Raw genomic sequence first — 18,374 nt, forward strand, 5'->3', positions numbered from 1 at the left:
CTTAGGGCTCTATTACAGGTTTTAGATTGAGACTGGACTGCTTGAGATTCATTGTGTTCCTGGAAAAAGGGCTAATTACAACAGCAATTTTGCACAGCAGTTACCACTAGTCTCTGCCTGTATTGCTCTTCCCCTGCAGAAGGTTAGAAACATGAAAATAAATAGAATTAAGTTTGTGTTTGTTATTAGAAGATGTGCAGCAATCAGGCGGAAAGGTTTTCATGTTCACTGCTAGGTACAAGATCTGATGCATGAGAAATGGTAATGAGATAACAAATTAGCCATTGATTCAGACCCGCCAGTGGTGACTGAAAACCATTATGTGGTAACTGCTCTTTTTTGGGGGTCTGTTTGAAGTATGCTGGTGGTCCTCGTGTATTTTCTAGGATAAAAACATCTGCTGAACAAAAACCACTATCAAAATCAATATAATTAGCATCTTTTTGAAACTCTCGGCTTAAAGGAAGGGTGGATCTTTTTGCTGATCCTGAGTTGATCTTTCTTGTGTGACAAATAGAAGCTTTTAGCTTCCAAGTTGTTTTTGTTAGATAAAGAAACAGTTTTATTTCCCAGGTCTGACAGTCTGGCTCCATATATTAATTTTCATACACTTGATTATATTAATGTTGATTAATGGTTGAGAGTTTCAATTAAGCCTAAAAGACTTCAATACCTAAGTATCCATGCAATTTAATGGGACTGAGGTACCTCTCACTCAAGCTACTTAAAAAAAACGCTAATGATGTTAAATTAGGAACAGATACCGGAGGAGTAGTATGGAGCCCGCTTACAAAATAAGCCTCCTGTACGTCACTACTCTGACATCCAGAAAACCCTTCTGAAATCAAAGATCACACAAAATGGTCAGAACAGAAGAATTCTGAGTCAGTCCTCTCATGTACATTTTTAGGGGTGCTGAATATTTTTTACTTTTCCAAAGCCAGCAAACAAGCAAAGTTTTGGGAAAAACGTTTAAAATTAAACTTCAGACACACTCCAATATCTTCAGTATTTTCCATCTTGAACAATTACTGTCCCATCTACATCTTTTAGCTTCTTAGTATTGAAATTAAATCCCACTTTGGATGAAATGCCTAGTACACATCTAGATTCTTAGCACTGAAATTAAATCCCACTTAGGATGAAATGCCTAGTACACAATGCTAAAACCAGCAACCTGGGTCATGAGATGCACAAAAGGACTGTATTTGGTTGAAACTACAGCCAGGCAAGACATATATATATGAAAAACTGCCGACCAACACCTCAATCATAAAAAACTGCATTTAGGGTTTTTAATGACTATTCTTTCTTACATTATACGTGGTATGCTGAAACACAGATAACTCATATGGAAAAGGAAAAACTGCTCAACCTAAACTCGCACCCACCACACCTGTTGGAATCACAGCCTCCTAAGGCAAAAGTTTCTTGGTGCTGCCACTCACACGCAGGGTGAATACTCTGCTCGTCGAGAATCCAGCTCACTTTTCCCCAGTTTCTATTACAGCCACCCTTGGGGCTAGTCTGAAATAAGATAAATTAGAGATGAAAATAACCAATGACATCAGATCCTGCATCAGTGAAAGACAGACTCTCATAATATATTTACTCCTACGCTACCAGGCTTCTTTTGAAAATCCCAAACGCTGAGGCTTTCATGATACTGTAATGTAAATCTCAGCTGATGGAGAATTTCTTGAAGGAGAGCGCTTTGGAGGGCCGGTGCTCACTCATGGTGCTGTTGTAGTGGGTGAGCTTGGAGGGAGAAATCCAGACAAGAATACAGTTAGTAGGCTGCTGGGTCATATTTTCTTAATTTGAATACGTACTTCAAAACTTTATAGTGTCAGCTATGAAGTACAAAACTTCACACTTGATCACAAAGTAATGGTATTTACTGAAAGGAGGGGGGAGAGAGAAGAAGGGGAACAGGGAAGGAGAGGGGAAGAGGGGAAAAGAAGAAAGCAAATGAAAAGGGAAAGGGAAAGAAAAAGCCAGAGGAAAAAAAGGCTCAGAATCAGTGAATTCGCAGTGTAATCAGTAACCTAATTTACGAAGATGCTGATTGTATTCAGTAATGTAATACTGTAACTGAAGAGCCTCCCATGACAATTGGGACTTTTTTTATTAGTTTTTTTTGTGTGGTCAAAATTCACATTTTTTGAAATGGAAAGTCTTATCTGAAGTACAGCTTGTAAAACTTGGCCTTGGAAAAGTATTTTCTCATATCATATCCATGCAATCAAAAAGTTAAATTACTCCTTTCCCCCGTCTCTCATTTTTTGGTTTCTTCTTTGCTGAACAGCAGCAATTCTGGAAATACAATGTACTCAAGGATTATATACAGGGTGGTGGGGGAAAATGCCGTTTTAATGAGCTTTAACAAAAAGGATAAATGTAGAATCAGACGTCCAGCACCTTTCCCCTCCCTCTTGATGTCTCTTACATTGTAGAAGGTAAATTGCAGACACATCATAGACACTAAAGCAGTCTTAGTAAAATGTAGGCTGTTTTGCCCCTCTTTCAAGTTCCTGTGATTGAACCTGGGAAAGACCTTTCTATGATCTTGTGATCAAATGCTACCATTCAAATAAGAAAGACTAACAGAAATGGCCAAGAAATGGAGCTTTTACAGCTGCTAAGGACTGCTGACCAGCATAAAATGACATTGTTGTTGTGACAAAAAAAAAAAAAAAAAAAAAAAAAAAAATCAAGTAAAATGTTAGCCTCTTGCTTTCCCAGTGCTTTCAGGCTGAATTGCTTTTCTCTGTTGTGCCATACCATTTGAGGAGGAAGAGGGGGATAGAGGAAATTCAATTACACAAGAAGCTCCTGGTATTCAAAACATATGGAAACTGCTGTTGTGATACCGCTCATCTTACTTTGGTTGAATCACAAAGGGAAAGATCATCACACGCTACTTCAGACACTTCATGCCACTTCACGTTTTCAAGCGGGGAGCCCCGCAGAAAAGTTCTCAATGCTCCTCTGGTGGCAGAGAAAGGTTTACTTTGGGAGGGAGGGAGGGAAAGTGGCAGAAAGGCAAGACCAGGAAGGGAGGACAGACCCTGTATACTCCTTTCTCATTATATGTGCCTTCCCTCTCTCTTTACATTCCCTTTCTCGCTACTCAGTCCGTTCTAAAGGCATCAGCACCAAATTTGTCCCAAAATGCTTAAGGACACACCAAGCACCTGTAGGCTGACTTCTGTTCACAAAAGCACTCAGAAGTTTGGATATATATCCTCTCTTTCAAGCCACCTAATTCTTCATGAGCTCTGCCAGTAAAAATGCATTTGGAGAAAATCCTCCGTGCCAGCTGTGATGGAGCAAACCCACCTGAGAGCCTCCATGAGGCTGTCTGCTACCCAAGTGTGCTCCAAGGCAGCAGCCGCCGTGTCCCTGTTGAGCCCTGCAGGCAGCACAGACCATGCACACATCACCTGGATGCTTACTGATTTACAGTGGCGTTCCAAAACCTGTGAAAAATCAATGCTCCAATTTTATTGGGACATCTGAAAAGTCCAATCCCAGAGGCTTCCACTTCTGGCTGAAATATGGATGCCCAAAGAAGTGTGTCAAAAAAATATCAATTTGTACATTGTTAAGCCTCAATAAAACTTTTTTGTTCAGGTTAGCTGGAATTTACAGGGCAAAGGTTCAGACTGAAACTGCTGAATTAAACGTCTCTATACTTCAAATTTAAAAATGTTTAATGTGAAAGCGAGTGGAAAAGCATGAGAGAGGGAGAGAGGAAGGCAGAAGGAGAAGGAAAGGAAGAATTTTTCCATGCAAGGGCTGAAAGGGAAATAATTTTCCTCAGTTAAAAAAAGAAAAAACATCATGTAAACCACTTGCTGGATATTATTGAGCATAACACACTATGAGCTCAAGTGGTTAGTTTGTGCTCAGCTAGATTGATACCCTTGCTCAAGTTAGCTTTTAAAATGAGTTTTAAACTAGCTGGCTCAGGTGTGACAACACAGTACTGCAGCAGTAGGGCCTGCAAAGCAGATGTACTCCATCATTTAAAGTGTTCTGAAGGGACTAATATAGTAATGCAGGAGAGGAAGAAACAGGAGTTGTGCCACTGCTCGCCACAGTTGATGCAAAAGCAGAATTCCTCCCTGAAATCTGAATCACGTACAAATGACTTTACAATGTTCCACATTGTTTCGTGCTCTGATTTGCACATTTTTATTTGTTTGTTTTGCTTTGTTTTAAATGCCAGCCCTTTAGACCTAAACAATCTGAAATTCAAGCTGTGAATCTTTCTGGCTCATAAATTTTGCCTGCCATAACACCTGCGCAAGTCGTCTGTCTCGTCTTGGATTTTACAAGTGCATCTAAGGAACAGCACTGTCCCTGGACCAGAAACTTGTCGACACTTCCCCTGCTGATGTATGAGGCACGACAGAATTGAGTGCACATGCTCTCAGCTGTGCTGGTTATGCAGCAGTAACATAGAGGAGAGACTTCTTTGTTCATAAGCAAATTATCTACCATTGTATATAAAGGCAATGGATTTGCTGAATTAGAAGATTTACACAGTCACTCTTCACAGCAAAAATGCACTTTGAGTTAAAAGAAAAAGTGTATATATTAAAATTAGTTTAGATAAACTGTGACACAGTTCATTATCACTAGATATTACGAATGAGAAAGGAATGCAATTCTCCATTTATGTTGCAGACTTCTGGAAATCTTAGGAAAGATATGACAGGTGATACTGTGACAGAAGGAAACAAGGAATGATCTTTTCTCATTTATATGCCATATTGTTCTCTAACTTCAATCTTATAAACCAAGTGAAAGATCTTAATCCAAACTGCAGTAATGCTGTTTTATACATCATGACCTGAATTACTGCAATACCACAACCAAACTGATCTTATGCACTTTTTATTACCTCTAGTTACAAAATAATAAAAAAAAACCTGGGAAAGAATTTCTTGTTAATTGTACAGCCAGATTTCAAAATTATTTCATAATATGGTTATTTAAAGTACAAAAAGATATGGTTATTTTCCTAAGAACTTAGAGACCAGTACAAGCTCAAACAAAACAAGACATAAATACGTAGCACATCAGTACTTTGAGATTGTCCCCATCATCAACATCTTTATATATTTCTGGAAAAGCAGGCCTTAGATAATGTCAGCACTGTCTTCTCTCACACAAATTCCCTGACGAGCCCAAACTATGTGATTTAGCACTGATACACACCTCCTAATATCTGAAATACAAATTAGCTCAACTCATGTTCCTCCAACAAATAAGTGCATACCAGCTATTGGGCTTTACTGGGTAAACATTTAATTCTGTATCCTCCTAGCCAAAGGGAGTCTTTGTTTGAGCTGAGTGGAAATTAGATCAAGTCTTGAGTAGACAGGATAATTTTTTTTTCTAGAAAGTATCCCTTGCCTTTAAGTAATACACAATCTTCAGAATCCAAGAAATCTAGGAAATTTGGAATGGATCTTTGCAGCAAGACATGGAAATGTGTGCTATGAAACCAGAAGCATCTACACAAATGTCAGCACAGCAAGGACAACTGAAGGTTACATAAACATAATTCTGGAGAAATAAAAAAAGGTGCTAAAGACAGAGAAACCTGTCTTGTTCACTGATACAAAATGACACACTTCACATTTGAAATTCTTAAGAATGCCATGAAGCAATAAAAATATAATCTGACTTTTAAAGGCTGTCTTTGAAAGGAAGGAGACAGTCCAAGAAACACTTGATTTCAGTTGAAGTCACAACCTATTGGAGGTCTACTGCTAAAGAGTCGGTACAGGCTGGATTAACTACAAGCGATATGTGGCCAAGTACCAGAAGGAAGGCAAAGCCAGGAGCCTCGGCTGGTGGTGTGTGACAGCCATGGCTCTAAAAGGAGGGCAGAACATGCAGCACTGAAGAGGTTGGCCACACCATAGAAGCCTTCATGAGCCACAAAACAAAGCCACAGACACCTAACCAGGGAGCTGCTTTCTAAGCAAAAGGTTTTGTATTTTCTACTAATTCAGTACCCATCCTATAGTTTCTTGGTTAGAAAGTCCATCTTTATGACTGCCTCCTGCAAAGTGTATGTGATCTTAACCATTATGTGGTGTTCGAAAAATGAAACTCTGTTTGCCTAGGAACTCTCTCTTCTGAGAGCTGCGTATACCGCTGAGGCACCTCTCAACATCCAACGTGACCCGGGCAACAGGTCCACAGAGCCCATTCTGCGCTGAGCAGTTTGTCAGAGAGACCTGAACTGGGGACTGCCGCCTGCACGCTGTTGAGGACGTGGGAATCACCTGGGGTCCAAAGCAGGAGGAGTTACAGCGGCCTCATGGTCATCACCAGGACTCGGGCAGGACAACAACGGAAGGAATTAAAGATTTTAACTGTCTGTCAAAGATGAAGACTGGGAACTGACAGAAGTTAAAAGGATGTCTAAAGGGTTCAAGATGTAAAAGAAATTTCTGCTAACAATGAGCTGAGCACGTGCATTCATGGAGCACAGAAAGCGAAAGATAACAGCGATTCCATAAAAAATGACAGCCAGGAATTGGAAACAGGATAAAGGAATAGAAAATTTGTTAAACAGTTATTTTTTACAAAGGTCTTTACATGGATCTTATTTTCTGATACAGCAGGGAAGGTTTTATATACTGAAGTCAGCAGATAACAATGAAAATATTTACAAAACTGAATTCTTAGAAGGTAGACAATATAAAAGATTCAGATAATATTAACATCATATACGATAAAGGAACTGAGGATACAAGTGAGGGAGTCTGGGTTTTTTGAATAAACATAAATTCTGAGGATAACAATATGTAAAAAATAAATCCTTTTTTTAAACTAGGTCCACCGAGTATTACCAGTACCAAACCTAGCAGAATGCCCTTCATTCTGTTTAAGTTCTCTGCCGCACTCAACAAATGTTTTAAGCTAACTATAGACCAGTATCTAGTTTCTACCTTTTGCTGCTGTTTTGTCTTGTTTAAAATGTCAAACACATATACATATATACAGAGAGCGAGATAGAAAGATATGGATATTTATAGTAATGTATTACTTACCTTGACAAAGTGAGGTAAACTCCCCAAGAATAGAGTTTTGGAAAAGTTTTTCAGTGTTTTATGCATATAAATGAAGAGACAATTATATAAAAAGATAAAGCACCAAACTAGAGAAAGAGGCTAAAGTTATCAAACAAAACATTTTAAGTTTATTCCTTCAGAAAAACAATTTACAGCATCACTAATGACAAACAAGATATTATTTGTTCATCCACTAAGAGAAAAACAGTGGAAAATCTTGCTACTATCCATTGCACAGTTAACCCTCAACTGGAATACTTAAGAGAAATATTTAAACTAAGGAGAGAGGCAGAAAATATCCATTCATTCTGGTAAAATGAGTCCATAGAAATGCAGTGCTTGGGACCTTTTCAAGAGAAAAAATGCACGGCCAATAATGGTTAAAGCAAGCTATGAGGTATTTGCAAATACATCTGTATTGTTGCAGATAATTTCTTTGCATTTAAGAGTTTCTGCTCTAGTAAAAGTCAGTCCCAAAATGGCACAGTTGCTTGTTACTTGTGGAGTTCTTAACCTGCACAAGAATAGTACTTCCCTCTTCTTTCTTTTTGTCAGATATTTTAACCTGGCATTAAAATTAGCAATAAAAGCCACACAAAGCTACTAAGAAAGAGGAAGATTCTTGACCATGCATCATAGCATTCGTGTGTCTCACTTTTTTGAATTTTTCCCTGAGATAGGAATTGGCCCAATGTCCTCTGACAACCAAAAGTATTTACAAAGCAAATGAAATTTAGGAAGCACTATAATGACTAGAAAATGCTGTGAGGGAGCATAATGAATGTATCAGCAGAGGATAATTACCGCAACTGAGGCATGTTCCTGTGAAATTCCAGAGAGAAAAGAAAGAACTCATTAAGTCTTTCCATTTATTCAAAAAGAGAAAATGAAGTTTTTAAAGACATCCAATGATACTGGGAGATGAACAAAAACTCTATGCAAAGACTGTACCCTAAGCTTGCCCATCCAAAGAGAAATCAATTTGTTACTAACAGAAAAGCTAGGAATTTTTACTTGAATTCAGTGATTGCAAAATGTGATAGATTAGCAGGATTTCACATGAAGTCTCCCATTCACGAACAAAAAGAGATGCAGCATTGAAAGACTGAGGGCGAGCTACCTTCATCATTAGTAGTGCCCTTTACATCTTGATGGAGACATACAGTGCTATAGTCTGAGGCGTTCATTTGCTGACTTCTCCTTCAGAGTGGCAATACGGGGCCTTTACAATTAGTTTCACGTGGGGCTGCACTCTCTATAGGAAGAAAATATACCCAGTAGCCCCTAGTCTATTTATCTCAGAAAAGCAGTGCTAATAAAGGGAAAAACAAACAAACAAAAACACTAAAAAAATAATCACTCAAAGCTACTCAGAATATTTATGAAGTTCACAAGGAATCTGCCAGGCACTGAGAGTTTGCACATTTCTGGAGACAACTGTACTTTCTCAGTCTGGAAGAAATACAAAGATATTAACTAATTATTTATGGGGTAACCAATTATTTTGTACTGTATATCTAAGACTGAACATCACGAAATGCTTATTAGTTGAGCAAGCAGGACGGTGGAGCAATTGGTTTTGGAATGGAACGAAGCCAAGGAGTTGGACAGAGAAGCACCCTTAATGAGAATAATTCACTAACATAGACACAGTATTGCTCAATTTACCTAAGCATTACATATCTGACCAGCAAAATTTTGCAAGTGCCAGAATATAACCTTTACATTGTTACTGGGTTGAAGCAGAGTGGTCTGGAGATGCAAGTGCTCAGCTCGACAATTTTTAAGAGACAACAGACAGTAGTTGAAGTTAGAAAAATCAAACAAGGAATGAAATTTTTGCCTCAGGAATGTACAGAATACAGAACCTCCAGAGTGCCTTGTGTGCCCTCCTTTCCTTGCAGACACAACACTGCTTTACCCTTTCCTACTGTATTGTTGGCCTGGGTCAGCTTAGATGTGTGACTCCTGGCTGGGCTCAAATGCCCAGGTACACAACAGTGACTCTTCTGTAATTTCTATCTTATTTCGAACAGCAACAAAAAATACATCTGATTAAATTTACATGTCATTTGCCAAGGAAACACTAGTTGGTAAAGAGCTCTGTATTCAAAATGAATGTTTGAGATAATTCCTTTTTATATAACTAAGGATATAACTAAGTCATGGTCCATGGCTTATTCATTGTGAAAGCCAGAGTCACGGTGCCCAGTGTTTCTGATGGGCTGTTCAGCATCACGTGAAAGCTACCTACTCCAGTCCTTCTTCCATCGTGACTTGGTAACCAGGCACAACCACCCCCACAACACATGAACATTTTATCCTACAGACATGGTATTCCCACACACATACATCGCACTGTGTCACCAGGATTGCATCTCAGTGAACATGACTAGGGAAGACAGCATGGATGGAAGCTACCTGCCAAAATGGTTTGTCTGCTCCGTAATCCCACTGCTTCAGGAACCAGAGTAGTATAAAATGGCCTGCAGCCAGGCTGATTTCTTTCTTGATGGGCCTCATGCAACCTTCTATTAGCTGGCAAGCCTGAACCAGAACATCAGAGCTTGGGTGAGAGGAGACGTGGACAAAAATGTAAAACCCTCCCAGTTCACTGCTATACCTGAAAGAAATCCAGCTGAAAATCATAAATCAATTTAATTTAACCCTAAAAGGATTGATTAATTTTCTCTCACAGTAAGATCATGTCTTTGAGCAGTAGAGGTTAATAACAGATAGTGTTGCATACTTCCGCTAATGTTCTCTGGTTCCTCATTTTTTAACTGAAATCCATAAAGAGGTCACAGCAATAACTAGAGATTATCTTCTTTCTATGCCAATTACTGAGGTGCTGGGAGGATAATTTTCAGACTCTGACTGTGATTTTCCAAGTACCCTAGGACACCTGATTTTCCTTCCTTCTCCATGCAGGAAGATAAGCAACTGCCAGGAGGAGGATAAAGCAAGATGCTTCTATCTTTGCTGAGAGGCTTAAATACAGGTTCATAGCACAGGTGTATAAACTGAGTAGAAGCTCTAACAGGAATCTATGTCAAGAAGAAGAAACTAAGGCTGAGTGTTTTTTGCCCTGGATCAAAGGTAAATGAGTATGAGAGGTCAGTATCACTTGAATCGACCCAACTGCTCAAGTGATCATGTTTGTCCTCTTGCTTCTTAAGAAGAAGAGTGAATATGAATAATCTGTTAAATACGGATTTGAAGAGTGCCCTACTCTAATAATGAGGCACAAATATTCTCTTTTACATGGATCAAATACCCTATGATAATTTGTAATTATCTGTGTTTGAAGCTACAAAATCTGTCCTCCAAAAATGGAGGACAAAATGGGATCTTATAGATATCTAATGCATAGTTGATTGAGTTCAGTTACTGGTTCAGTGGCTTTGCCCCAAGATGCATTATGCTTTATCTGCATCTGAATGGTACTCAGGTAAATGAAAACTCTTAAAATAGTCACTTTCAGCTCATCCTTGCAACCAAATGCCATCTGATCAGAACATTCACAAAAGAAACATAGTAGACAATTTTCCCACATGGACACCTTCTTCAGGAAACTAAGAGCTGATTCATATCCTTTAATTAAGAAAGCAGTAAAAGTTATAACCATTAAAATCCAATTTCAGTGTATCTCTTGGAACAAAGGTAAGTAATCATGCTCTCTTATCAAGATTCCTGTTTTGATGTCCAACATTGTTCCTGTTGAAAACCCAGTATATTCCTGACTAATTTAGAAATTAAAAACAAAAAAAGAAAATAAAACTATTTTCAACTTCTAGCTTTTATTCTTTACCATGTAGCCTTTTTGTCTCAAGCAGGCACTGTAAGAATATTCTGCTTTATTTCCTGCTCAAATGATGAGTCCTCTCTGAGACGTCCAGGAACGTGACCATGGAGCACATAGGATTATAATGACGAAGCTGCACTTACTGATTCCTTGCTATTCACACTCTTTCCATTGGGTGTTGCTATGATATTAAACAGATTACTACTGGGACTCAATGTATGCATGCAGAAAGGCACGCCAAAGGTTTAAGGTCTCTGCCTATGTTGCTTCTTTGCCCATTGTTCTACGCAGCCCAGGTCTGTTGTACTTCACAAAGTTGGTGGTGTACTTCATTAGTTGGTGTTGAGAAAAATTGTCAGTGACTACTTTTGAAAAAGAAATCCATAAAATGTAGTCTTACAGCTTGTACTAAAAGTTTTATGCTCTTTCATGAAGGTGATCTGACTAAAATTTATATGTACATTGCAGCATTCAATTACTGTACACAGTAGCTGTGCAGATGGCTCTCTTTTAATTAGAGTATTTAGTGCATCTTCTGCATAAAGAACCAGGCAATGAATAAGGAGGAATTTAATGAAAGTAACCAAAAAGGGCAATCGTTTAATGGAAGTTAAAAAGAAAAAAGAGAATAACCTAGGATGCAATTCTTGCAAGGATTTCCTGTTCACTGAACGTAGCTCTTCAGACAATCTGAGGGAGAAATCTTTGCAGATTTGTGGCCTTGGGGAGGTCTTGTCAAGCACTAAGGATCAGGCAACTGATCACTAAACTTTGCACAGCTGATGGCCACATAGATGACAGCTGAAGATTTTAAAAGCAAGATAGTGGCTGGAACTTGGCTTTTGATGTCACACAGACATACCAATGAATGTATTTGATGGGTATTGTCAGAAAATGGCAGGATTTCATTAAGTTATGAAAAATACAAGTGGTATAAAATCACTTCATATTTCAAATATCCGCAGTTAGTATTAACAGCTGTTATTACAGCTGTTACAGCTGTTGCTGTTAATACTAGTAACAGTAACTAGTAACACTAACTAGTAACTGTAAAGAATACAAAGTTACTACAACCTGAAATCCTGGCTACTTTATAACCTATAACGCAGTTGCTGATCTAGTTGTATTTCTAGTTTGTTAGAGAAGCACTGGCATTTACTTACGTGGCCTTTGCTCCAGTTGGAAAAAAATCCCCCATAATATATGCATTTAAAAGGAAAAAATGCAGTAAGACAACATGATTTTTATACGCACTTAAATTTACTGCTGTCAAGCATAAATGTTTCAATAATACAAACTTGGCAAAGGAAGAAGTTGCTTTGGGTCATAAAGGATAGGCTTCAACCAGGGAGGTCATACGCCTTCTTAGCAGGGCCAGTAATACAGGCCACTCTCAACATAAATTCCAACGTTTCTGTATTCTAAACTCTTCAGTGAATTTTAAATTTCATAGTAATGGCTAGACTTACCTGGTAGACCAGGTGGGGTTTTCAGATATTTGCCATTAAAATGTTGAATTACTACTTCACATTTTTCTGTAGACTCCATTCTGGAAAAGAGAAGAGAGTAGGATGGGGGTAGAGGCAATACATGTTACTAGACTGTTATGAAAGTGCTCAGTCAGCAAAACCAAAAAGCAAAAGGAGAAAAAAAGGACAAGCACAGATGCTGAGAGAAATCTTCAAAGCTGCTCTTGCTGATTTCTGCGAAGAAACTGGTTGAGCTCATTACAGTATGGTTGGGCTTGCGAGGAGGACCTGCCACCCTCAAAGCCTGCAGCTGCGCTCCCGGCTGTGTGTGAGCCGCAGCAGTGTCAATGAACAGTCCCCTTTTGGCTCCAGGGCATCACCCTGAACAAGGACATTCTTTATGCTCTCATGTGCTGCTTGGAAAGGCAAAGGATGTGTTTCTAGATTCCTTGTGCACCCAAAATAGCTTCAAATGACAGGAAAAAAATATACAGGATTTGGGAAAGAACCAAGAGGATTAAGCAACAATAATTAAGGATTACAATGTTAAAAAATAACCTGCAAAGACAGACTGTATAGCAAAACCAAAACCAATGCATATATGCCTATTACAACATAAAGCCAAATTTTGGGTGAAGACAGTAATTTACATGTAATACTGGTAGGTGAAATACCTTACTTTCATCTCGTATGATCTCGAGATAACTTTCAGCATTGAGATGTTAAAACATTAACAGTGAACTGGTACATATATTATTGAGGGAACTGTAAAGAATACAAAGCTACTAGTCAAATCCCAAACCACGGTTATACCACATCTGGGAATTCACCATTCTTTCAGTCTTGTAAATTGAGTGCACACTAGTCCAGAGAACAGCTGACTTTGCTACAGAGTGGGTATAGAAACTTTGAAGAGAGGAAAGAGAGAAACAGAAAGCTAATAAAGCAAGCAAAAAGAAAAGTCATACTGCTTTTGTTTTTCTTAGAAAAATTGTGTTTAAAAACCATCTTCAATGCTCCTTCAATACACCAGTGCTTACCTCCAGGTACACTCCACAAAATAACTCCACTGACATAAATATTGCTTACTTCTGACCAGTCTAGATCTTTTTAAAATTAATTTATCCACCACCCTTCCTGTCACATGGCTTTGGGAAAATGCAGCCCGCACAGAGGAGCAGTTTGTCTCCCAGCGTACAAGTTTGCCAGAGTTCAAAGGGCCACCCCACCAGCACCGATAATAATAACAACAACAACAATAATAATAATAATAATATCCTGATTGCCTGATTAATTCTCTGAGCAAATCAAAGTCATTTGTCAGTTTATTTCAGGTGGAATCATTAAAAATTTGCCCTTCCAGGTTGTATCATTGCATACCACATGGGCTGGACCATTTCTACAAGCACAGGGACAGCAACTTAGATTGTTCACTTTGGCTTCATTCAGATTTAACTAAGTGAATGTCTGTGCTGAGCCTTTAGAGACTCTTGTCTCTGAAAGAATAAATGCAATAAAAGTCTGTTTTCTGTAGCTGCAGGCTCTTGGTGTCAAACCATGTTATGTTGCATCACACAGCAGTGACAATTTCATTTTAATACATGGGGTACAATTTAACAAGCCAAAGCAGTCCCTGCAAAGAATGCAATATATAAGCTGCCAAGTGAAAGAGACTCAGTGCACTTCATGCATTTTATGTGGGAAGAGAATAAAAGTGAAATCCACAGTGTTCTGGGATAAAAAGGCCACCATTCGAACAGCACTCTGAAAAGGAATGCGCACATTTTCTTCTCAAGTTTCACAATTAACGGCTCTCAAATGCCATTGCTAGCTATCTGTAATCTGGCACACGCTTTGCTTGAAACCAACACTGGCATTATCGACTCAGTTTGAAAAGGCAGCACAATAGACAAAGCTGTCTATACACGTTTCCTTCAGATTTGTTGCTGACTAACACTGCATCCATCCCTTGTCTCCCCTACCTGAGTCCCCCGCATGCTTTCTGCAACATGTGCCTGTGGGGTGGACCTTCCTCTCAGCCACGCGGAGGCTGGCCAGGCAGCCACTAACTCACTAGGATGGCATCTACCCCAGGGCCACCTAAGTATGAATTATAATTTACACTTGTCCACAATACCCATTTTTTAGAAATAACCCTTTCAAATTGTGTTTGTCAGGATGATTAGCTCACTGACTGACTAGGAAGAATGAGTGGTATAGAGCAACCAGATATATTACTAAAATTATCTGATATTTGCCATCACAAGACCCCGGTTTTAGTTTAGTTAAAACTCTGGCCAACATCAACCACTTAGGTGGCAATGTCTATGGCAGGTGCCTACCCATGAGCTGAACCTACCTGCACACATCCATTCAGACATTCCTCTTTCTATTCTTACTTGGTTTAGCCATAAAGACTAGCCATACCTGGGAAAAAGGCCCAATAATAATATACTTTTCTTAGGTCTACACTAATAAATTCTACCTACTTTTTCTTCAAAAAGCTGTGGCACTCCTCTATTGCAGAATGTATGTGGAAACTCAGGGGAGATGGATAAAATATGATTTTTGTCATGAATTTATTCTTCTTGTCTGAGATAGAAATGTTTCAAAATGCTGGTTGAGACTGGTATTTGATAAAAATATCATTAACAGGAATGTTACATGTTAAAAGTTAGCCTCCAGGGGACAGGTTTTCTACAAAAGCATGTCATTGGAGCACAGGCAAACTTGGGGGAAGAGCACTCTTAAATCCATTTTTTCAGTGTTAGGGTTGTTTTTCATAATTGATAGAACAAAAATGTGGCAAATGATAATATTCTGGAGAAAAGATAAACATCTTAGATGTTTCAAAACCTTCTACTGAAAGATACAGATATTCAGCTCTCCTGCCGGAAAGGGGAAGACATCAGCTTCACATGGTAAATAGAAGTTTGCTTCCGATTAGATCACTCATGAAGTATCATTTTCAAATTCCCTTCAACAATGTGATTTGGTGCTGATTCTAAGAGGATCTTAGATAACAATTCATGTTTAAATGCAATTTGGAGATAACTATAATGAATCTGAGTATTATTTTGAATCAGGAAATACACTGCAGAAAAAAATTTATCAAAGCCATAGGCCAGATTCTTATGATATCTTTAAAGGTAAAGATAATTATCTAAAACAATGAAACTAACAAAACTATGAGAATTTATTTTCATCTGTGTCTATATATCTCCAGGTTCTGGAAACTAAGTTGTAAAGCTCCCAAATACAGTATGAGTAACTAGACTGTCCATATTCTATCCAATTGGAAAGTAAGTGAATTTAAAAAAATCTGAAAAGGAAGACTGATTTTATGATTTTTTTCTAGCCATAGTTTACAAATTTAAGATATTCCAATATGATTAGTAAAAGAACAAAATTTGGGGGTGCTTAAGCAAGTACCACAGCTAAGTAATTTGCCGTTCACATCTTACTATTAAATATTTATTTTAGGTAATTTTAAAAAATGTTTATTACTCTCTCTACAGACCATAGTGGCTCCAAAGTAGTCATTATGTGTTGTTATAAGTAATAGGGAACCTTTACCATGAAAAAAAAAAAAGAAGAAAAAGGGAAAATTAATTTTTTTTTAAAACTAAAGCTCTTACAGATACTTATTATAAAGATTGATGCAGTGTCAAGAAACAACTTAATAAAATTTATATACAAGGAATAACATTATGATTACATAATTATTACATGAGAAATATTCGGTACCATGTAATTACCAGGTAGGGGTAAAATGTGGGTTTGGTTTACATATATCCTGTAGTCACTTTACTTAATAATAATAATGTAAATGAGAATCAGGACTCTATTTTTTTATATCCAGAGTAAATATTTAAAGATTAAATTGTTACTACCACATTTATGTTATGATCAGCACATGAATATCATTGTTTTCTTATATTTATGAGAGCAAGAATAATAAATCTTGAGGGGCAATGTTTCTTTACTATATAAGGCATTTTGCAAAGATGGAAGTCGGTAGGTAGTAGCAATATTATACAGTGGAGGAGTCCAAAGAACATAGTTAGAATACACACCAGAGAACTCAATTTCTTTAGCATATCAAAAAGATGACTAGAGGGGCAGTCTGATAGCAGTGCATAAGTACCTTTGCGGGAGAATAAACTAGGTACTAAGTAGTTCTTTAATCTTGCTGAGAAAGTTGTGACAAGAACCAGATAAATTTGAAAGAGAAATTAGGCAGAAACATTTAACTGCAAGGAAGATGATCCACTGGCACACATTAAAGAGAAAAGAGGTGGCTTTTTTTTCTGCTTGATGTCTTCAAATCACTTCTGAAAGTTGTATTTTAGTAAAAGACAAGTATTATCTCAATATTAGGTAACTGGGAGTACTTCAACTGCCTGTGATATAAAAGAGGTCAGGGAAAATGATCTTCATGTCTTAAATACTCTAAAGCTACAAGGTAGGTTTGATTAGTATGAGGTTTCTTAGCACCTCCTTATGTTCTACTCTTCATCGTTCTATGGCAACGTGTTCACTAATTTCTTTATTTTGCTAATTTAATTCCAGGAATTCTAGGACCCTGATATGGCTGCAACCTGTGATTTTCTTCTCTACTGTAACTGACTTCGGTATCTTATGTCCCCAACTTTTCAGCTGGTAAGAGATTGCTTCAAGATGTTTGTGTTTTTTGGTTTGAATCCAATGCTGGAAAAACTGTTCCCTTTGTAATTTACAGCGTAGGAAGAGTTACTAATTTTGACAAGTTCTCCTCATCGCTCATAAATTATATCTTTTCCCAAAATGTCTTGCCTGTATATTTTTCATGTTCAGTCCTGTTTGCATGAATAACAAGAAGTTGTTTACTATCTCAGATGAATATACAAAATCTGCAGAAACCACTCCAGTGAGGACAGGATAGGCTCCTCTTCTCTGGGAATATGGTCCATATTATATCTCGCAGCATGACCCATCATGCCAAGGTGACCGTTTTGAGCTGCCTGAGTATCTCTGCATAGAGCTACAGTACTCTCCATAGAGAAACTTCTTTATTTCAGAAGAAAGCCAATATAACTAAATGATACCTACGTTATCCTGAAAAACCCTGAAGGATGCACAGCTTCCTTTGAGGAAAGAACATACAAATTAAAGGCTTGGCTCTCTTGTTTTGCTTCAATGGAAACTGGAGCACATCCATTTCTACTGAAATCCATGCAAAACTTCTATAAATAGAATAATGATCCTGTGGGAGCTCAAAATCTTGTTTCCCATTTTCTGTTGCTCCCTTTCAGTTGCTGAGTTGAATACTGTTTCCAAAGACTAAATTTAAGACATGTAAAATGCAGACAAGTAGGAGATAAGTTTAATAAAAAACATATGCAGGCAGAGAAAAGCAACCCATTGGAAGCTCTACCAGAAGAACAAGGTAGGGAAAAGACAAGGATGAAGCCCAAACTCCCAACAAAAAAGTGGGTAAATGCCTCAACTACAGATCCCCCAGCTCTGTCACAAAGGGATGGAAGCATCTCCCTGATATTTCTTTTTGCTCTGAGATGATAGAGACAGCTAATTGAGAATCTCTTGACTTTGGTCATTTGCTGGGAACAGCATCATAACATTCTTTTATGACAGTTTGTGTTCAACAAATTTTCTCATGTTACTGAAAAAAGAATAGTATGAACACACAGTCATTTCCACCTAGACCTAGGCTGATTTATGCTACTGTCTTCACAGTCTCAGGTTAAGCATTATACTGGTGCCCGCCAGCAGTGCAATACTTGACTGTCTGACTGTCAGCATTTCCATCATAAATTTCTGTTTTCAGAGGCTTATGACTTCGTTGTAAAATGTCGCTTGGGGGGTGAATCTTGCAAGGTCGTTTTAAGTTACAAGACAGCAAACAAAATAAAAAAGTTAGTGGTTTCTAACTCTTTCTTTGCACTTTATCATTTAAAAGGACCTATAAAATGCTTGCTCTGCTGTTCAGTTGAGTGTGGT

At 38.0% G+C, this 18,374-nt stretch overlaps 1 protein-coding gene across 5 annotated transcripts in view; it reads right to left on the reverse strand.

Annotated features, from left to right (window-relative positions):
* Positions 1-18,374, reverse strand: part of RBMS3 (RNA binding motif single stranded interacting protein 3) — a 724,729-nt gene that overhangs the window by 134,581 nt on the left and 571,774 nt on the right. For all 5 annotated transcript variants that reach the window (XM_030009264.2, XM_030009261.2, XM_030009262.1 and 2 more), the window contains one exon: positions 12,375-12,454. In XM_030009264.2, coding sequence (XP_029865124.1) covers positions 12,375-12,454 — 80 coding nt within the window. The remainder of the gene's footprint in view (positions 1-12,374; positions 12,455-18,374) is intronic.

Source organism: Aquila chrysaetos, chromosome 3, assembly GCF_900496995.4.
Source record: "Aquila chrysaetos chrysaetos chromosome 3, bAquChr1.4, whole genome shotgun sequence".
Lineage (NCBI taxonomy): Eukaryota > Metazoa > Chordata > Aves > Accipitriformes > Accipitridae > Aquila > Aquila chrysaetos.